This window comes from Myxocyprinus asiaticus, chromosome 20 (genome assembly GCF_019703515.2).
Source record: "Myxocyprinus asiaticus isolate MX2 ecotype Aquarium Trade chromosome 20, UBuf_Myxa_2, whole genome shotgun sequence".
Lineage (NCBI taxonomy): Eukaryota > Metazoa > Chordata > Actinopteri > Cypriniformes > Catostomidae > Myxocyprinus > Myxocyprinus asiaticus.
This window is the reverse complement of record NC_059363.1, coordinates 9,163,579-9,186,720: the sequence shown is the minus strand read 5'-3', so window position 1 is coordinate 9,186,720 and position 23,142 is coordinate 9,163,579. Positions and strand designations below refer to the sequence as shown.

General features: G+C 39.2%; 1 protein-coding gene across 1 annotated transcript in view; it reads right to left on the bottom strand.

The window, feature by feature from the left end:
* The window catches only part of samd4a (sterile alpha motif domain containing 4A), a 65,043-nt gene that overhangs the window by 3,921 nt on the left and 37,980 nt on the right, over positions 1–23,142 (bottom strand). The window contains 10 exon segments of the mRNA XM_051646586.1: positions 4,919–5,002; positions 7,300–7,426; positions 9,295–9,339; positions 9,342–9,495; positions 12,380–12,492; positions 13,287–13,372; positions 13,949–14,180; positions 16,854–16,940; positions 17,691–17,800; positions 18,602–18,856. Of these exon segments, the coding sequence (XP_051502546.1) occupies positions 4,919–5,002; positions 7,300–7,426; positions 9,295–9,339; positions 9,342–9,495; positions 12,380–12,492; positions 13,287–13,372; positions 13,949–14,180; positions 16,854–16,940; positions 17,691–17,800; positions 18,602–18,856 (1,293 nt within the window).

Here is a 23,142-nt window from a genome sequence, read left to right as displayed (position 1 = left end):
TATTTCCTTAGACAGATGTGCAAAATGTAATAACTTGCTCTTTCTCTAAAAAAATGTCCTTCACCGCTAAAATCACAGCAGGTGGGATTCCAATATAACATTATTAAATAATGTTAAAATGTTAAAATAATAGCCAAAGTGCTATTTAGGCACTGTAGCACTCTAGCTTTCAGGTTTGTCTCCTTTCTGGTATGGAACGCCCACTTTTCATGATTCAATCAATTCCAGATGGATAAAATCAAGTTCTGGTCTACATTTTCTTCTCACTGAATATGCTATGCCACTCAGAACTGTCACATTACAAAAGTAAAATGGGTTTACGAAGAGCAAACAGCAATCTGAAACGAACACAATCAGGACATTAATTAGGATGACGTCACACTGGAGCCCCTAAATGTACATTAAATATAACAGCAACAAAAAAAACACACTAATTTAACAGAAACATGGGGTGCGTTCCATTCAGAAGTGATCATCCCTAAGCCCTATTCCCTTCGAAGACTTAAACATCCGCCGAGAGAGCTTTGTAGGGCTAAAAAGTGTCCGACTCAATCATAACATCAGTCGAAAGTCATTTTTATTTGTAATTCTGTTTGGAACAACCTTAAAGCATGGCTATCATGCAGCATCATTCATGCTGCTTGGAAAGCAGGGATGGAGACAAACAGTATTAGGTGATTCTCACGAAACCCCTCAGGACTATTCAGATTTTTTGAATTGTGACATTATTTTCATGAGACTAGTTCACACAAAAATGAAAATTCTCTCATCATTTACTCACCCTCATTATATCCCAGGTGTGTATGACTTACTTTCTTCAGCAGAAAACATTTGAAGAAAAATATCTCAGCTCGGTAGATCCTTAAAATGCAAGTGGATGGTGATCCTACTTTTGAAGCTCCAAAAATCACAGACAGTCAGCATAAACATCATTCATACGACTCCAGCGGTTAAATTAATGTCTTCAAAAGTGACACGATTGCTATTGGTGCAAAAAAAAAAAGATCAATATTTAAGTACTTTTTAACTATAAACCATCACTACGGGTAAGCTTCATGAGAGCGCAGAGTTCTCGCGGACTCTCGTGTGACATATTTGTGTTGCCACGTTACGGACGTAATCTCACGTTCTTCTCTCAGTTGAGACATCCAGGATAAGCACACAAATGCACCATTGTGAGTAAAGAAACAGATAAATACAGATCTAAAACAAAACCAACGAATCTTCTGTACAGCGTTCCTCCTCCTCGGTTGTAAACTTCACTGCTCTTCCAGGTGTGTCGCACGTGTGTCAGTTCTTGCGTGAACATGCCAATGCAATTAGGTCACCGCTGCTGACCGGAAGCGTTTATAGTCAAAAAGTACGTAAACATTGATTTTTTCGCACCAAAAGCGACCTTACCGCTTTAGAAGACATTCATTTAACAGCTGGAGTCGTATCGATGATCATTTATGACTGTCTGTGATTTTTGGAGCTTCAAAAGTCTGATCACCATCCACTTGCATTTTAAGGGTCTACTGAGCTAAGATATTTTTCTATTTTTCTTCAGATGTGTTCTGGTGAAGAAAGAAAGTCATACCTGAGATATCATGAGGGTGAGTAAATGATGACATAATTTTCATTTTTTGGGTGAACTAACCCTTTAAGCCCAATTTACCCCCAATTCTCATTACCGTAATACATCCGGATGTTTTACTTTTACTATTCCCATTGTTTTCAATTATGATTTTCATTACCATAGCAATCTTTCTTTTACTGTATTAAGTTATTTTTAAAATTAAAATATTTAAATTAAAATCAGCGACAATTTAAAGCAATACTAAGGGAGCACTACTATGATATATTTCACAGTTTAAATAATGTCATTGCTGCAATAAGAATTGGGGTAAAAAGTGCATAACTGTCATGAAATAATGTCACAATAAAAAAAATAAATACAATGCCTCTAAAAATGGGCTTCATTTTATGCAAAATGTAACTTCATATTAGCTTCTTTTGATTTTGAAGTAAACTAATTTAAATGAATATTTATTTCTTTACAAAAACAAAACAAATGTATAATGCAGCCCAGGGACATATACAGTGCATCCGGAAAGTATTCACAGCACTTCACTTTTTCCACATTTTGTTATGTTACAGCCTTATTTCAAAATGGATTAAATTCATTATTTTCCTCAAAATTCTACAAACAATACCCCATAATGACAACGTGAAAGAAGTTTGTTTGAAATATCTGCAAATTTATAAACAAATAAAAAAATAAATAAATAAATAAAAAAAATCACATGTACATAAGTATTCACAGCCTTTGCTCAATACTTTGTTGAAGCACCTTTGGCACCAATTACAGCCTCAAGTCTTTTTGAGTATGATGCTACAAGCTTGGCACACCTATTTTTGGGCAGTTTCTCCCATTCTTCTTTGCAGGACCTCTCAAGCTCCAACAGGTTGGATGGGGAGCATCGGTGCACAGCCATTTTCAGATCTCTCCAGAGATGTTCAATCGGGTTCAAGTCTGGGCTCTGGCCGGGCCACTCAAGGACATTCACAGAGTTGTCCCGTAGCCCTCCTTTGTTATCTTGGCTGTGTGCATCGGGTCGTTGTCCTGTTGGAAGATGAACCTTTGCCCCAGTCTGAGGTCCAGAGCGCTCTGGAGCAGGTTTTCATCAAGGATGTCTCTGTACATTGCTGCATTCATCTTTCCCTCGATCCTGACTAGTCTCCCAGTTCCTGCCGCTGAAAAACATCCCCACAGCATGATGCTGCCACCACCATGCTTCACTGTAGGGATGGTATTGGCCAGGTGATGAGCGGTGCCTGGTTTCCTTCAGACATGACACTCGCCATTCAGGCCAAAGAGTTCAATCTTTGTTTCTCATGGTCTGAGAGTCCTTCAGGTGCCTTTTGGCAAACTCCAGGCGGGCTGTCATGTGCCTTTTACTGAGGAGTGGCTTCCGTCTGGCCACTCTACCATACAGACCTGATTGGTGGAGTGCTGCAGAGATGGTTGTTCTTCTGGAAGGTTCTCCTCTCTCCACAGAGAAATGCTGGAGCTCTGTCAGAGTGACCATTGGGTTCTTGGTCACCTCCCTGACTAAGGCCCTTCTTCCCCGATCGCTCAGTTTGGCCGGGCAGCCAGCTCTAGGAAGAGTCCTGATGGTTCCAAACTTCTTCCATTTACGGATGATGGAGGCCACTGTGCTCATTGGGACCTTCAATGCTGCAGAAATGTTCTGTACCCTTCCCCAGATCTGTGCCTTGATACAATCCTGTCTAGGAGGTCTACAGACAATTCCTTGGACTTCATGGCTTGGTTTGTTCTCTGACATGCACTGTTAACTGTGGGACCTTACATAGACAGGTGTGTGCCTTTCCAAATCATGTCCAATCAACTGAATTTACCACAGGTGGACTCCAATCAAGTTGTAGAAACATCTCAAGGATGATCAGTGGAAACAGGATGCACCTGAGCTCAGTTTTGAGTGTCATGGCAAAGGCTGTGAATACTTATGTACATGTGATTTTTTTCGTTTTTTTTATTTTTAATAAATTTGCAAAGATTTCAAACACACTTCTTTCACGTTGTCATTGTGGGGTATTGTTTGTAGAATTTTGAGGAAAATAATGAATTTAATCCATTTTGGAATAAGGCTGTATATACTTGTGAATACTTTCCAGATGCACTGTATGTATAGTCACAATATTTTGTGTCTTTGTGTAATATTGTTGTGGCTGATGCATTGTATAAAGCTTTCAGCAAGGAAGCACTTCAAAAAGTTAATTAAATGTCGTGGAAAGGGAAAAACAATTCAAGGTTTCAAAGAAAAAAAAAGTTGTGTTCAAAGTTTTGGCACTTTGTAAGCGTAGACGTTTTTTACCTTATTATGAGACGGTCTGATATATTTTGTCAATTGGAGATTATTGTGTCTGATGTGCTTTCACCAAAGAAGCACTTCAAAAAGTTAATACATTTTTGTAGAGAGGGAAAAAACAACTTAAGGTTGTAGAAGTTTACACACTTCAGAAGTGTAGCTGTGTTTTTTGACCCTTTTAATGAGTGTCAGAGGCTACGTCCACACTAATAGATTTTCTTTTGAAAACGCATCTCTTCGCTATGTTTAGGCCTTCCGTCCACACTGAGACAGCATTTTTGTACAGCGAAAATTGAGCTTTTCCAAAACGCTCTCCCAAGTGTATAAATTTGAAAATGTGTGGACAGGAAAAACTGAGATATCTGAAAACGATGATGTATTTGTTGTCATGTGAGGTAGTCATGTGATCCATCCAACCCAAAACAATCAAGATGGCGGCCCATATTGTAGCGGTGTTGTTGTGTCTGCTATTTATTTTGAGAGCATTGTTAAAGGTAAATTTTGTACAACTTCGTACAACCTTTACATTGCATTCTTTCAAAGGCGACGGGTAATTAACACAGAATTGCATTCGAGGACAAATGAATTTCAGACCGTACATGGAAATGAGGCATGGCGATGCTTTTTGAGTTGCTTTTGCGTGTGCAGTAAGAGGATTTAATTGTTTGCATATGTTTCAGTGTGGACGAGCAACTTTTGGAAAACGTTTGAAAACGGCAGAGTCATGATACTGCCGTACTCAGCATGTGTAGATCAAAACTGTTTCCTCCAATTCCATTCTCATGAATTGAGAATTAAATGAGGTTTTACACCAGCACTCACACAGATTTCTAAACAAACACTGTGCAATCAGCACGTATAGAGAAAAGTACAGTTAATGCCTTCAGATATGGACTTGCCTTTCAGGACATTAATTGAAGTTATCGACAAGTAGCTTAACATTTTCAGAGATGGATTTGTCGATATTGTCAACTCATGATGAAGTGGTGGATGGTAAACACTGAGACAATGGGTTTGGTTTCCTAGAGCAGGAAGTGATGACGTACCTCCAAGAGCATGTTCGGTCATGCTGAGACATAGGGACTCCAAACGGTTATTGATGTCTGGCTCAGTCACAGGCACCTGTAAATCTGCAAAAAAGATGCGTTAACACTAAAGAATAATGATGTCATCGTAAGACATCAAATATGCTAGGTCAAATCGCTCAAAATGCCTTAAGTGTCCCGAGCTACAATCGCATTATCTAGGTCTGTTAGTCTGACTTAATCAGATTGGTACGTGTTTACAGTGCATGACATTTTAAAAAGATGAATTACTATTTTAGTCAGACTGAAATGGAACTTTTAAAGTGCATGTAAACATACTGAATGACTGATGTATGGATGTCTTGATATCATTTGGATGTAAGAAATCATTTGGGCGTTTTTTCAAATCATTAGAGAACAAACATCCATTTCAAACTTTCTGAAAAGTTAGGACAAAGCCTTCCATTCACACCCTAATTATCTTGCATGCTACAGCTGATCAATAGCTCCAAATTACAACCTCCAATTCAGCACCATTACACTCTGCAAATTGCACTGAACTGACTGTGATCCTCTTGGTTTCATAGTTCCCTCAGTGGAAGGGTACACCGCCCTACAGTATGCGCTCCGTTTAAAAAGACTTGATTCTCAGTCTCAGTGCAGCGCTGCTCAGGCTGGGTCAGCTGTAACTGCTCTTGTCTTTAGCTGAGTCAACAGCAAACAGGCCTTTGAAAATCCCTTGTGGGCAGGAAGAGCTGAGTTAGACAACCACTGCCTGGACAGAACAGTCACCCTGCTATTTTTAAGCAGCAAATCCTGTGAGGCCCCTGAAGTCTTTCTTACAGTACTCCGTTGGCCCCCTGTGATGCCTTTGCATTAATAAAGGTGATTATCTTAACAGATTCAGACTAAGAGTGCAAGACATGTGGCACAAAGAAAATCACTGCAACATCCAATCTAGCAGACAAAAACACCCTCATCTGCTGGATTCCTGTGCACGGCTCTTTCTTCTGCAAAAAAGGGCAGAGTGTTTTTTTAGATCAATGAGACACAGCAAGCTAAAGGAAGTCAGTAGAGAGTAGAGCCACAGCCTGGGAGGAACATCTGGAACATCTGTCCCATCTGAATGTGTGTCAGTGGAACACCCGGCACTGAGCTTGGGATGAATGATGTGTGCAGAATTTGGAAAAGCTCTGCTTTAAAAACTCAACTTTCAGCCTTAAGTATGAAAATGTGTCTGACGACTAAGGTTGAGGGATACAAGTCTTTTTTAGCTAGTCAGTCCACTCTGCAGCCATCTTTGGAATGCTCCCGGGCAGCTATTTTCTATATAAACAAGCAGCATAAAAGTGCAGCTCCTAACTACTTGAATGGGGAAAGACAGAAATCTCCAAAACGGTTGGTCAAGATTACGATCAAAGAACACATTTCAAATCAGCAGTCAAATCTGACAACACTGGTATCATAAATTGTGCTTCTTTACCCCAGATTTAGCTAAAAACTAGGGATGTGCGAGACTAGTCGACTAAACAGTTCTGATGCTGCTAGTCGACTCTAGAATTACTAGTCGGTCAATATTTTTCCCCATTAAACTGTTCAACATTTTCACACATTTACATCTGGCTTTATATTTTTACAGAGGCTGCACTTAAATTACTGTCATATTAATGTTACACATATAAAATATAATTAATACTACAAATACAGTACTATTTAAAATAGAGGATATCTGGAGCAGATACAAAGTTTTATTTCACCACAGGTTGCATGTGCTTCTTCCCTCCAATTTCTCTCATTTATTTTAACTGAAGTGGTCCTTCTCTGCTAAATACAGTTAAAAAGTCTCGATATTTATAAGTCTTTTGATATCTCAATATTCATGTATTTGCTGTAAAATGGCTTAAAATTGTGATTTTTCTCAATCGGAGGAACCTTCATTTCAACGAAACAGTCGCTGAAGCCAAGTAAATTTAAAATGTTTAATGCAAGAAGTAGAATACAGTAAAAAACTGAGAATAAAATAATCAAGGCATAATTTTTCCAATTGTAAAACTATAATAAATCACATGATTTTTGTTGCCAAAAAAAGTCTATTAAAATTGCTTAAGATATTAAAGACATTGCTTGATTTTACATAGGGTTGTCTGTCCTCTATTAGCCGGGATATCCTGTATTTTAGGCGAAATAAAGACATCCTGTATAGGACACCTATTGTCCCGTATTGTAAGTATCAAGTTCCCCCCTCCCCAGGATTGACGGCATTAAAGGCAGGAAAGGTTTTTAAACTGTTGCTTCACAAAAGTGATCTGGGGATTTGTGTGCCAGAGACAATAGCACACCAGCTCTGGCTGAGCAGACTGTGAGTCACAGATTAACAGCCTGTTGCAGCACCGGTCTCTTACCTGTTTGCTGGAACATGGCCATGGTGTGTGGGTTGGTGTGGACGGGCAGCGATCGAGTCCTCTGAACTGAGCTGTGGGTGCGGCTAGGCATGCTGTTACTGCCCCCTGGGTTGGCAAACCACAAACCCTAACAAAAACACACGTCAGCCAAATTAACATCACGTCATTGCAAAATCTGTGCTTACATCATGTGAAGGTTTCAGGAAAGAGATACTAGGCTTGATAAGTAAGAAATAGATGTAAACAACCAGTCATTCTTTATAAGTAGTATTTTCCAAATTTTAGAAAATTAATAAAGTCATAAAAACAATTAAATAACACAAATGGAAGAAGGGGAATTATGTAGTCAGTAGAAAAATGTTAACCAAATCAAAACTGTTTTATATTTTTGCTTCTTCAAAGTAGCCATCCTTTGCTCTTTTCTCAACCAACTTCATGAGGTGCATCCTAGGATGCTTTTTAAACAGTACTGAAGGAGATTCCAAGCAAGCAGGTTGCTTTTCCTTCATTTTCTGGTCAAACAGTCAACAAAGTAATTTTAAAAGTACATGTACAAAGTACAGGAATTCATATGCAGGGACAATTTATATTTGCCTACAAAACTATTTTAAAGCAAGCTAAACCCTTTAGATCCTTTAGATGTTTGTGTTCAAACATTGGACTGGTACTGTGATAATGAAAAAAAATCTCACAGAAAAACTGAAAGCACTTCTGATGATTATGAAGAACTTTTGCTTTGCTTTAAATTTAAAATTATTTGTAAAAGTGCATCCCTTCTCATTGATGCCCCGTGAAGTAATGTTAACCCGCGTGTTTTTGGAACACAAAAGGAGATGTTAGGCAGAATGTTAGTCTCATTCACCATTCATTTTCATTGTATGGAAAAAAGATGCTATAAAAGTGAATGGTGACTGAGACTGTAATGCCAAACATCTCTGTTTTTGTTCAACGGGAAACGAAAGACGAGTCATACGAGTTTGGATCCAGGGAGAAATTATTTTACAGTATATACACTGAGAAACTGGTTTCATGTGAATAAGCCCTTCTAACCTGCCTATCCTACTTTCACTCTCTCTCTCTCTCTCTCTCTCTCTCTCTCTCTCTCTCTCTCTCTCTCTCTCCCTTCATCTGATTCCCTCTCCCCCTTTGCCGGCCCCTCCCATACAGAGGAGTAGGGAAAAACAGGAAATGCCTGTACACTGTTCTCACTGACTCTGACTAGCACCCTCTCTCTTTCTCCTAGTCTTTTTTCCACTCCCTTCTCCCCTCTCTCCAGTCGTTCCTCTCCCCAAATATGACTCATCGGCCGTTAAATGCATCTAACCCCACTGTCCACAGTCTCTGAACCAGGGAGGCAGTTGAAACTTCCTCCCATTGTAAGCATGCCTAGAAAAATGTTTAAGCAGACACGCAAGAATGCCAGGTTATCACTACGCTTCCAAAACCAGATCCTCAGTTGTTCCTCTCAACAGTGATGTAGGAATTCTGGAATGCTGAAAATTGCCTGCATTTCCATCCACTTCAAAAAGTAGAGCACTCTTAATTTTAAATGTGTAATAGGGTCATTTACACTTTGGGTTTGGTGTTCTTTAAAAAAAGATCATTAGGGAAGTGAAATATTATTTGTAAAAAGAGATTGATATTATACATTTTCTGAAGTCGTGCTTGCCCTTGCACAACTCGCCGCCACTAAGTGTGGGTGGCTGCTAGGGCATTGCTAGGCAGTTGGTATGGTGTTCTGGAGTTGCTTACACGCCCAGTCCAACAGAGCCAAGTCTCTATGATGGTCCTTAGATATGACTCGGGTCCCTCCTTCAATGTAAGTCTATGCGATTTTTTTTCACCCATTTCATTGTCCGAATCACAAGGAACAACACAACTCCAACTTTGACAATGTTTAGACCTTTGGGTTTGGGGTTTGTTCAAATCCCTAACCCTAAGCATGAGCAATAGTATTAGTGATGCTTGCCTTATTAAACAGCACTAATCACAAACCTGTCGCCCCTGTTTCAGGCCAGTAGGGGTGCTGCTGCTGCTGCTCCGGGGGTTGGTCCGAACAGGCCAGTGGTACCCAAAAGGCTGAGTCTTGCACCAGGCAAACTCCGCATCTGATACTGCCGCAGGTTCCTCCGAGTGGGCACGCCGCTGCCCAGGCAGCCCGTGGTAGGAAGGGAGTTGGATTGGCCGTAACGGCTACTGCAATAAATTTAATGCGGAAAACAACACTCAGATGATTTGATAAGCAAACATAAGGCCAGAAACGTACTTTACACAAGTACACATATGCAGTTGCGACCGTTTGGCCAACGCATTGCCAGTGCACAACCCCTTTGTGAAAACTGTGCCGGTAACAAACCTCAGTACTCAAGGGGGCGAAAGAGTTATTTCGTAAGTCATTAAACTGGATTTGTTATTATTCAAGTAAATTGCTTGAGTAGTTGACTTGAAAGCGAAAACTCACCATAGAAGTAGACAGTTCACACTGTCCACTATAGCGCCCCTTTTGGCAACGTTGAGAATGCATCACGTACTTGTGTTATTAATTGCTGTCTGAAATATTTTAAAACTCAACTTTGCATGAAATCGAGCTAGGGTGGAAAGAAGTGTCTGCGTTCACATACTTGCACAGAGTATAGGAATAGTAAAGGAATTCTCACCCTCATGTTGTTCCCAACCTGTGTGACTTACTTTCTTCCATGCATCACAAAAGGAGATATTGGGTAATATGTTAGTTAGTTTCAGTCACTTTTCACTTTAATTGCATGTTTTGTCCATACACACATAAAGAATGGTGACTAAGGCTGTCATTCTGCCTAAAACCTCCTTTTGGTTTCCACAGAAGAAATACAGTCATAAGGGTTTGGAACAACATGAGGGTGGAAAAAAATAAAGGACAATTTTTGTTTTGGGGTGAACTAGCCCTTTAAGAGTTAATCGAATTGCACAATGTAAGGGAACATAATTACCCAACTATTTTCCAGTCAGATTCTTTAATATGTCTATCTGGCCTATAAAGACATAAAGGCAACAGATAGATATTATAGAAGCTGTAAAGGAATATTAGACCCAAAAATGATAATTCTCTCAGCATTAAGTAAATGATAATTTAATTATTATTTTTGGGGTGAACTTTTCCATTAAGCCCCTGTTCAAGCTTTATAAAATAGGCATGTACTTTCAGAAAATTGTTTATTATCCAGGATAGGTGTTATGCAGCTAAGCACAAACTCTCTAACGTAACCTCTTAACATAAAGGCCAAAGTATACTTTGCTCGTCTACATTGCTGATCGCTCCGTGCACAGCATGCGTGACATAAATTTCGTCATAATCCAGTCTGTGCAGGCCGAGCCGGACAGATTTTCTCGACTCACAGACGCGGTCATCGTCTGTGCGCATCGTCAGCGCATTCGCCGGCCATTGACTCTACTAAAACAGTATCACAAAGAAGTTGTAGTGGGCATGCATCAAACGCGTTCATATTGACTTGCAGTCAGAAGACTATACTCACAAAGGCAACACGGTCAACCAGGCGCGAGCCGATCCGGAACACGCAAAAACAAAGTATACCTGGCCCTTAAGAGTTACTAAAGCTTTGTCAATGAAAAGCTTATTTCTACAATGACAATAATGCTATTTGAATCTGTATTTGTGGCAAAAACTGGGAGATTCTTGTTAAGTATCACAGACTCTATTTTCAGACCATGATGTAATCCAGTAGGGAGTGACAACACTGACTCACGCTCCTAAACACTGTGTGGTCTGTGGTATGTGATCACCATTACAGTCTTAGCTCAACAAATACAGATGGGAAGAATTCTGCCCTAAATCAATCAACTTATCTGACAGGGCAAACCTCAAAAGGATTGTTCCTGCCAAATGCTTGCCCCAGCACACTGTATGATCTAAGCCTATAAATCCCAAGCAACACAACTGGTTTAGTCAGGAAACTCAAGCTTATTAATGTGATGACACGACTGTCAAGGATACGATCTTCCACTGACATTTACTCATATTTAGAAACTCTGGTGTTGCAGAATGAATCAATGTTGCACCAAATAATATGACTTACAAGAGTTGTTTGATATCAGGTTGGTACTTTTAAAGATTTTATTAATTTCCATGACTGGGGAACCCTGTACATTACTTCTGTTTGGGGTCTCACAGGCCCCTGGTATAAAACACTAATAAATACAATACATTTTACATTCAAATGTTCACTGTTTGGTATATACTGGTACTAAAGTAGTACACTCCGACTAGTTGTTTATTTTTATTTTATTTTTATTGTACTTTCTAATGATGTGGCAGGGGTCACATTGAGAAACAACATTACCATCCTGGATAACAATCCATTTTTTTATAGTGCCTACTTTGTCTTAAAACGGAGGATGAAAGCTTCAATACTATCTGTCTACTGAGGTTCATTATGTCAGAAGAACACTGAAAGAAGCTGAAGGGTTAATTATGGAATTACACATACATCAAAGGGTTTCTATGAGCCCAAACAGAGGAAAAAGTCTTAAAAGAACATGATGTTTAAATGTATTCTTTTTTTTTTTCTCCCCTTTTTCTCCCCAATTTGGAATGCCCAATTCCCAATGTGCTTTAAGTCCTTGTGGTGGCGTAGTGACTCGCCTCAATCCGGGTGGTGGAGGACGAATCTCAGTTGCCTCCGCGTCTGAGACGTCAATCTGTGCATCTTATCACGTGGCTTGTTGAGCGCGTTACCGTGGCAACATAGTGCGTGTGGAGGCTTCACGCCATTTTCCGCGGCATCCACACACACCTCACAATGCGCCCCACCGAGAACGAACCACATTATAGCGACCACGAGGAGGTTACCCCATGTGACTCTACCCTCCCTAGCAATCGGGCCAACTTGGTTGCTTAGGAGACCTGGCTGGAGTCACTCAGCACGCCCCGGATTCGAACTCCAAGGGTGGTAGTCAGGTTTAAATGTACTCTTTAATGTAGCCTTTTGATTGTGACTTCTGAACGCAGTGAATGTCAATGTAAGAAACTATTCCTTGTTTTGTCTACCACAAATGTTGCCCAAGATCTCCAAAATCCACACATTACCTTCGTCTGGGACCTGTTAAGTCCAGGAGAGTTTTACGCGAAATTGACCGGAACTGCACCTGCACCTGCTGTTTCCATGACAATAACCTCTTCTTCTGTGTCTCTGTGAAGGCCTGAATGGGGTTGGAGAAGTCAAAGTGGTGAGGGATGGGAGAGAGTGACTCGGGGTTTCCATTCCAGCTCAAGACTGCTCAATTGTGCCTGACTTTTAAAGGAGCATTACACCTCCCACAGAATCTGATAATTCTAGAACAATGTCTAATAGGATTATTTAAGGTTCTTATTTAATTGAGCATGTGTTTGTTTCAGCAGTTTCATTTATAAGCAAGAAAAAACAAACAAACAAAGAGAATGAACAGCCTGAAGTGACTGTGGCTAAAGCACGTTTTATTTGTCTTTCTGGGTAAGAATGCTTGCACACTGCCTTTAATGTAAATTTAATTATTTGTAAAACTGTAACATTTTAGTAAGGTGTCTGATTTTAAAAGGATAAAACCAAAAAAGTTAAAAATTCACAAAAGGAGTAAGTCAGCATGATGTCCAGACTGCTCTTTTCCATACATTGAAAGTAAATGGGTGTGGAATACTTTTATGATATTTTTTGTCCATTTGGGAGCTTGACAGCCAGTCACCATCTACTTTCACAGCATGGAAAAAGAGCAGCCTGGAGATTCTGCTAGCTAACTCCTTTTTTAGTTCCACAGAGAAAATAATATAATACTTGTTTTGAGCCACATAAGGGTGAGTAGATGAAGAATTTTCATTGTTGGGTCAAACTATATCTTTAACAAAATGATCAAGTTATTAATCTTATTAAAAAATCTATCATTACATAAGAATTACAGAGTGAGAACATGGAAAAATTACATAAGCCTCTAAGATAATTCAGTTCTCACTGAATACTCACCTCATGGATTAGGGATTTATCAATAAGCTGTAGATAGGAACTAATGTTCTCCTCATCTGACCCGGAGACGAGGAGCTGTGTGCAAACTGTAAAAAAAAAAAAAAAAAGATGTAAAAAGAAAACAAATGTGTTAAAGTCGTATATTTATTTAAAAAACTTCTTCCACAATGATAGAGCCACAGCACCACAACAGCTCATGTTTTGCATGAGTTAAAGAGCCAGTCCACTTCTGTCATCAATTACTCACCCTCATGATGTTGCAAACCGGTATGAAATTCTTCCATGAAACACAAAAGCAGATGTTATGTAGAATGTTAGCCTCAGTCACCATTCACTTTGGAAAAATGATACAACAAAAGTGAATAGTGACACCTAATGTGTTCCACAGAAAAAGAAAAAAGTCAAATGGGTTTGGAACAACATGAGATTGAGTAAAAGATGACAGAATTTTCATTTTGTATGACTTTCAATCTAATCTGCTGCTCTGACTACTGCTGTCATTCTCAGAAGCAAGTTACATAACCTTTGTTTGCCTGTGCGACTCCATCTGACCCCATTTATCTGTCTGTTTGATACGAAGGTGTGGAAATGGAAAGCAATGACTTTAACATTCCTAAAAAAGTAATCCCATTCTCAGATTATGAAAAGAACAACATGTGAACCTTTGCCCATGACACGAGTGAACTGAGCAGGGATGTCTCCCTCGGCTATGACCGTGGAGCTGCCTTCTGTCTCTCCTCCACCCAGGTGGGAGCTGGCGATGCTGCTCTTCCCCTCTGCACTCAGCAGGTGACGCTGTGACGACTCCTCTGTGCTACACGCCTTAATGGGGGTCTGGATTAATTGGTGGAGCTCCTGTAAAGGGGCTCGTAGATTCCCTCCTTCCAGTATGTCCTAAAAAAGAGAAATATTGATAGAGAGAGAGAAGTCAATTGTGTGCACAAAGCCAGCGCACATAAAGGGGTAGTTCACACAAAAATGAAAATTCTCTCATAATTTACTCACCTTCATGCCATCCCAGATGTGTATGACTTTCTTTCATCTGGTGAACACAAAAATTTTTAGAAGAATATTTCAGTTCTGTAGGTCCATACAATGCATGTGAATGGTGACCAAAACTTTGAAGCTCCAAAACGCACAAAAAGGCATCATAAAAGTAATCCATACAACTCCAGTGGTTAAATCCATGTCTTCAGAAGCAATACAATAGGAGTGGGTGAGAAACAGATCAATATTTAAGTCCTGTTTTACAATAAATTATCCTCCCTGCCCAGTAGGTGGCGATATGCACGAAGAATGCAAATAGCCTAAGACAAAAAAAAAAAAAAAAAAGAAGAACTCTTACAGTAAAAAAAAAAGAAAAAAAAAAGAAAAAATATTGATCTGTTTCTCATCCATACCTAGCATATCACTTCTGAAGACATGGATTTAACCACTGGAGTCGTATGGATTACTTTTATGCCGCCTTTGTGCTTTTTGGAGCTTCAAAGTTCTGGTCACCACTCACTTGCATTGTATGGACCTACAGAGCTGAGATATTCTTCTAAAAATCTTTGTTAGTGTTCCGCAGAAGAAAGTTATACACATCTGGGATGGCATGAGGGTAAGGAAATGATGACAGAATTTTCATTTTTGGGAGAACTGTTCCTTTAAGACTGATGTGTACCATTTTTTCAATGTTAAAATACTTTCCCTTTTCCCTGCTTAAAATGCAGAGACAACTATAAGTCATTCATAGGTTGATTTTGCTGACAAGTATAAACTCTATTGCTATGGGACTATCCGTTTGTTCGGCCAATAGCAGACGGAGGGATTTTTCATGAAAGCTGTTTGAAAACAGTGTTTATTTTTCATATTCCATTTGGTGACACTCTTACCACAGAAATTACACACTTCCACTTTAAAGACTCAGTTTATTGTTTTCTGTCGTGTTTAGTGCGCACACCATACAACTGATCCCAGACTAGGCGCGTCAATTACAAAATCATTCTCCTCCCCAACTTATTTTCACCCACATTTTATTACTACTAAACCATTAGTCATTTAATCATTTACTGTTTTTCCTAAATTACCCCTTTTTATATCATGATTTGCTTCTCTTGTATGCATGACTATTTCCAACTCTTAATATATAGCTATCTGAATTTACCTGTGCTTTTTTTTTTCTCTGTGTGTTTTGTTAGTTCTTGTTTTTCCTTTATTATTATTACAATTATTACTATTATGTAAAAGAGATCTAACTATTTTTAATTTATAATATTGTTGTAATACACTGGCATAATCTGTTACATCTCAATAAACAAATTGTTCAAAAAAATAAAATAAAATCATTCTCCTCCCAGACTGAAGCTATGATCCCGAAATTCTCACACAAACTCAAATACATAGCAAGGAGAGTTTATTTTTTTGTCAACAGGCTAACAAACAACATGAAGTAAGGGCTTGCGTTTGTTTTGCACTAATTTGCACAGAACAGGAAAAAATATGGATGAAAGTGCTTGGGGAGACATGGGGAGAAATTTGATATCTTTTATTTGTTAACTTATTTTGCTCCTGCTTCCCAATGGATCGCTCTTTGGTGCTCTTTCGTTCTCTCTCTCTCTTTTAAATTGTCTGTTTCTCTTTGCTACTTTCTTGCTCGTCTTGACAGTGAGAAAACCTTCTGAAAAATTGGCCAGATTTCATGCAATACTTCAATATTGTGGGATATTTCAAACATTTTCGAAATATGTTGTAAGGTGTCTCACAAGTGTGCACACTAGAAGAACATCAGTGACAGGCATGTGCCTTGATCTGGGACTTCTTGTCGCCAAATTAAAACATCAAAGGCAACAACATTGAGTCTTGTAGCATGCATTAGGCTTGAGAGAGAAAGATGACAAATAAATAGATGCAAGCGCAGCTCTTATATTCAAGGTTGCGGTGTAGCATTATTTTGGACGCTTCCATAAATTCAATATGAGCAACTGTCAAGTGTCTGGATATTTCAGACATGTAATGAGGTGGAAAATGACATGTGAGGACAAAATAAAGGTCTACCAAAAATACGTGCATGTTTGTTTTCCATCATGCGTTGCGACTTTAGCCGGGCCCGACACATGAGCCACATTAAAACTTTAAATGGATGCGGTTATCAGGAGCAGGTGTCTTATTTCTGATGCTACAAATGCATCGAGATTGAGAGCTTGATGAAAAGGTTGCACTGAAATTAGATGGCATCTGGCTCCTTCCTGTCTCTTGTTGTTTCATTTGTTCCAAATATTACATCCTTGCATTACACAGATGACATGTTACAATTAACAAAGAAGAAAATGATGGATTGCATGTGAAAATGATAATGGTAAATGCTTTGGCAGCATCTGAGAGAAAGGGAAACACTCTAGATTCCCTGTTGGTGTGGCTTCGTGGTTAAAGATCAAGGCTACTAAGTAAAAGGTTGCTGGTTTGAACCCCACGTTGTTATTGTAAAAATATAAGATATTCAGAGTGAAAGTGCCAAATGAATGAATGCAAATGTAAAGTTAGTTACATGGCTGACAGGCTAAGAATGGGGTTAGAGGCTCTGACCTTCTCTAAACAGCGCAGCATGTTCTGCCTGTCTTTCAACTTCTGTATACTGATGATGATCTTGTGCCGTGCCCCTTTGGTGACTTGCTATATCAGAAGAAAACAGTATTTAAGACACTGACATACATTAAAACAGATTGATAGCTGAAAGCTTGTTCTCTGGGGTTTCTGGTCTGATATTATGTAAAGCTGCAATAACATCTTAATCATAAATGCTCAAAATATATACATAAAAGTCTGAGACCACTAGTGAAAATGCTTTTGTTTTGCATTATTTTTTAAATTTAATTCAAAGTTTGCATTATATTATCCACATGACAAAAATAAAAAATAATATGAATTTCAGAATTTCTAAGTATTTAGTATGCCCCTCTTTTGTGTTAATGAGAGCATGCACTAGAACTCGCATGGACTCCACATGTTTGTGCAAAACCTGATGATTCATGTTATCCTAGCATGATTGGTGAATATTGCAAAGAGCATCTTAAGTGCTATGGTCATTGTCACAGATTTGCTTACGTTTGGTTAATGATCTAGAATTTGTACATGTCAAACACTTCACATAATAACCTTTCTTCGTTTTAACTGTCTCAAAATCCTAAAACTTTGTTCATTTACCTTTTTAAATGAAAAACAAAAAAAAAGCATTTTCATACCCACTGTAAATGTTTGCTAAAACTACATCACATTGTAAATAACTCTGACATGTCAAGCTAAATTTGCATTGCTTCATTCAATTACTGCAATCATGATGATGGCTGATTTAATTTAAGACTCCTGGGGGTTCATGCCGAGTCATTAATATTTCAGAGCTCATAAAAAGGCCAGAGAACCAACCTGTGCTTCCAACTGCTGCTCTGTCAGTGACATCATTTCGTCGTAGGTCATAGTGGAGAAGAGTGCAGCGTACTTGTGGAGACGAAGACTCTTCAGCCACCCTGGCACATCTGAGGGCAAAATCATTTTGTTGCTGATGAAGCATCATGCAGGATAAGATTTCTTGTGAGCAGAACAGGGGGTGCTGCGGCCTAGTGTAGCTCAACTGGTAGATCTTGGTGCTACCAACATCAAAGGCCAGGGGTTTGATTCCCAAGGAACGCACAAACTGAGATAATGTATAGCTTGTATGCACTATAAGTCACTTTGGATAAAGGTGTCTGCAAAATGCATAAATGTAATGCAAATGGTTAAAGGTCTGGGTTGGTTGGAGTCATGGCGCAATGGTTAGTGCATATCACACATTGAGCAGTGGCGCAAGGGTTGCAGGTTTGAGTCTGGCCTGCAACATGTCCCGTTCCTATTCCCCCTCTTCCAGCCCAATAATTCCCTGTCACTCTCTACTATGTCTGTCTAATGAAGTGATAAAAGGCAATGTTATCAAAACTGGAGCTGGAAACCAATTTCTTCGCATGAGTTTACGTTTCTGGTCTCCCACGTTCGGATGCGTTTGAATGGGAAAGAATGGAGCATGAAGTGTAGTGTGACCACCCCTTAAGGGTCAATTCATTGTGCCTTTAAGCAAGACATGTAACCTCAGGTTGCTCCGGGAGGGACTGTCCTTCAATAAGTGTACTGTAAGCCACATTAGATAAAAGTATCAGCTAAATGACTAATTGGACTAATTAATTACTTGCAATAACTCCCAGCTGTTTACATGGACTTTTAATATAATGGCAGTCAATCTCATCCTTGTGCACTTGATTTAGTTAATACATCTGTTTCATAACACGTACAAATCAGTAACTCACCTCTCATTCCGCTGCCCTCCTCATGGAATGTACTACGGACAGCGGCGTGCTCCTCCAGGTGCTCGCTGCCTCCGCTGCCCGAGGACGCCACGCTGCTCTGAGGAGAGAGAGGGGCGTGGTCAGGGGCCGGCCCGCGGGGACGAAGGTCCTCCTGAGACAGCCAGCCGTGCCCCAGAGGCTGGTTAGATCCGCCACTCATCGGAGGGGTCAGAGACACCGAACGCCTCAGAGGACTGTGCTGCCCACCCGGTAGAACTGTTAAAAAAGACAGTGACACTTGCAGTGAGACTGTGAATCCAAACTTAGGGGCTCGCCTTCTGTAAGGACAAGTCAGGGCTGTAAACATTATACTTTTAGCAGCTTAACGTTAAGTTCCAACTAATTAAAACTTTCTATTTTCTGTCTAGTCAGTGTGTACGAATCAGGGGTCATTGAGGTAAGAGCTCTAAAATATCTCACATCCTCTACTGTGATTCTACACAGGGTTACTTTAAATCTTTAAAGGAATATTCCGGGTTCAATACAGGTTAAGCTAAATCGACAGCATTTGTGGCATAATGTTGATCACCACAAAAATTACATTTCGACTCATCCCTCCTTTTCTTTAAAAAAAATCAAAAATTGAGGTTATTGTGAGGCACTTACAATGGAAGTGAATGTGGCCAATGTTTGGAGGATTTTAACAGAAATGAGAAGCTTATAAATTTATAAAAGCACTTACATTAATACTTCTGTTAAAACATATATATTATTTGAGCTGTAAAGTTGTTTAAATCCTAATTTTTACAGTCATTTTAGGGTTTGTCGTATTACATCGTCATGGCAATGAAGTTGTAAAATTGGCTATAACTTTACACAGGAAAGGTTAGTAAGTGATTTTATCACACTAAAATCATGGCAACACACATATTGTTTGTGTCTTGTGGCTATACTTTTGAAACTGAGTATTTTAACATCCAGAAACTGGCCCCCATTCACTTCCATTGTAAGTGCTTCACTGTAACCTCAATTTTTGCTTTTTTTAAAGAAAAGGAGGGGCAATTCAAAATTAATTTTTGTGGTAATCAATATTATGCCAAAAATGATGTCAATTGCGCTTAACTTGTATTGAACCCGGAATATTCCTTTAATATAGGCAATCGGTCTATCCTAAAACAATTTTGACTCACTTTCATCCTCTTCTTCTTGTGTACATACTTGGTTCGATTGCTTATTTCACACTGTATTATTTGGCTCTGAACACGACGCACCACGCGTATGTTTGCATCATCAATATGAGTACCCACGGCAGCTGTTTACAACTGTAGCTGGGTACCGAGGATGAAGGCAGAAAAACAGGAAGCATTGTTCGCTTTACTTGCGTCACGTTTTTGTCCTTTTGGTTTTACTATAAAAACTTCAAAGGAAGAGTTCTTTATTTACAGTACTCACCCTCATGTTGTTCGAAACCTGTATGATATTCTTTCTTCTGTGGAACACAAAAGGAGATGTTAGGCAGAATGACTGCCTCAGTCACCATTCACTTTTATTGCATCTTTTTTGTGTTCCATGTAAGGCAGAACATCAGACAGGTTTGGAACAACATAGGGATGAGTAAATGATGACAGACAAGCATTATGCTATAAAAGGCGGATATTACGTCATCAAAAGCAGTTAACCTTCACAAATTAGGGCGAATTGCTTTCGTACCAATTACACGCCATACTGGTGTCCAAAGAACCGTACCTAAGACTCCTCTTGTTAAGCAGACTTGGGTGTGGTTCCTTCGTGTGCTGTGAATTCGGAAAGCAAGTTTCACACCAACCAACCAAACACATCAAACTTTGACGTCAAACAGACTCGGCAGTGGGCACCAAAAGCTCTAGTGCGAAAACACCCCTCGAGTGCAATATGTCTGACTATCAGTTTGCATAGCACTACACTGCTTTAGACAAACTTCAACCAACACAAGTTTATTTGTTTCAACTCACAGGGGAAAACCTGGCACAGCCAAACAAGCTGCGAGTCTTTTCCATTGCACTTACTAAACAGGTGAGCCTGTCTTCTTCTTCTGGAACATTCTATCCCGTCACAGAGAGACGGATGAGGGAAAATAGGAAACAAACAGAATGAGATGGAGAAGTTATAGGCCATGCAGAGTCCGTCCTCTCCTCCTATATGCAGCTGAAAATGTTTGGACTATGTATAGGACTTTGCGGGCTAGTTTAAAATAGGTGCCCAGCTAACATTACAAGTTCCAGTCTCTAAATATTAGCCATTTTCCCTAAATACAGACCCCCACAAAGGATACCTTACAAGGGAAGAGATGCATTGGTATGTGGTTCTGGGGAGGATGGTACCACGGGAGTGTGAGAGGGTGCTTGTGTGTGCACATTGGTTTGTTCAATTTTATCAGCTTTCATGATATAGATGCTCATTCATGAAAAAACTTGAGTTGAATTCTAAAGAGGATCTAATATCATGTCACATTTAATTCCTTGTGATGGTGGCATTTGCCACTGATGCTTTCTTTAATGCCTTACGTTATGATCACAGTTTAGGGTGTCTTATAAAGAAGTAGTTTGCATCTATCTCATTGTTTACTCTACATGGATCAACATCAATCAACTTTATAATTGGTTTATAATAGATGGTTACTCTACACTCCAATTTCCAAGGTTCCAATTAGAACCAAAAAGGTCTACATCAATAACTTCAATTTATAAGAGCCAGATAGTCACCTCAAGACAGTCAACACAATTCAATAAAAAATGGTTCTTGGAAAAAGACTTTTATTTGAAGGTACTACAATTAACCATTGAAGAGATTAAGAGTATAACTCTAACTCTTCACTCATTTAAAAAAAAATTGGTCAAAGGTCCCATGGAGAGACAAACTACTGTCAGCTTAAAAGCCTACAACTAGGGCTGTCACGATTACACGATTTAATTCGATTACTCGATTCCAAAAATTCCTCGATTACACAATTGCCGAATCAACAAATCGTGAATAAGGCGGAAGTGACGCAGTCCATAGACGAGGGTGCGAACATAATGACAAGAGGTGACAGTGTTTCACTTTAGATTTGAAAAACAGCATGACCTAAAAAAACATCACTTCAGAAATTCAACAGCACTTGAAAAGATTACATCCAGTTTTCACAAACCCGCCGGACACACACACCCGTAAGCTCATCTGCATGTGACTGCGGTGCTGTGTGTTCAGATGTGAGAGAGAATTTGAGCCCTTTGAATTAGAATTGCAGAGCGGGACACTCTGAACTCAGCAAAAACATATTGGAATGTAATCTAAACCTATTTATCTACACTGTCGTTTTGCAATATAAGCTTTTATTAAGCAACATAAAATAACGTCACATAAAAGATGTCCGTCGGACTTGATTAAAGTTACACACGCAGTGGCGGTTGCACAAACAAATTGTTCAATAAATCTGACTGAATCCAGATGATCCAAGAAGGTTATTTTCAGCAAATTATCGTTTGAGTTCCGTTCTGTGTAAATGAATTACAACTTGAATGAAATGCAATCCTAGTTAAATTAGATTTCATGATGATTGTTTAAAAAAATGTATCGCAATGCCCCACTTCCGATAAATATTTTATAGTTTATGGCCATTATTACAGGTAAAACTGATTGTGGGAATCCAGAGATCTTTATTTACTGAATAAAACCGCAGGTCTGTCTGTATGCTGTCAGTCAAAGCTCAACGTGAGTCTGCTGTTCAAGCTACAACTGCGCGTCTCATGCCCCACAGACGCAATATAAAACTTTGGTTTACCTGAGGGAGAAATGGCTATCTCCGCATGTGAAATTATCACGTTTTTACTCAGTAAGGAACTGAATGTCCAGATGATTAAGGGCATTTTAAATGGTACGTGGCAAGCGACAAGCTTTTGCGATCTGCAGTATGTAGCACATGCACAACAATGCACGCAACTAGCTGCTGTACAACGTTAGAGTTAAAAATGTATCGCACTCGATTACTGTGAATATTGTATTCCGTTTTGCATGCAAGTGATAGTAAAAAAATAAAACGGGTTTTATATCTCTATAAAATTGTTTAACCACATAGATAACTTATCATCAATAAACAAGATTGGTTGGCACTGGGCAGACATTTTTTCTGACAAGATAAAATATTTTTTTCCATGGCCTGTTTTCCCATATTTGAGTTCTAAACTAAATGGGTAGATCATTTGAACTAGTTAAAAAGTTGCGCACACCTGGAGAAGTCAATCTCTGTCAGCTTGAATTATTTACATATTTTTATATTATAGATCTGCTTTGGGTGTCTGTTGGCTTTAGATATAATTTGCACAATTTTTTGTTGTTGTTATTCAATTGTAAAATACATCAAAACATAGGCTAATTAATACATTTTAGCCAAACATGACTTCACCTCATCAACTTTATGCAAGAGTTCAATCATTTTTCTGATTCCACGATTAATCGTCAGAAAAATTGATAGATTACTCGATTACCAAAATAATCGATTGTGACAGCCCTACCTACAACCTTAGGTTGCTCGAGCCAGGTTGTGA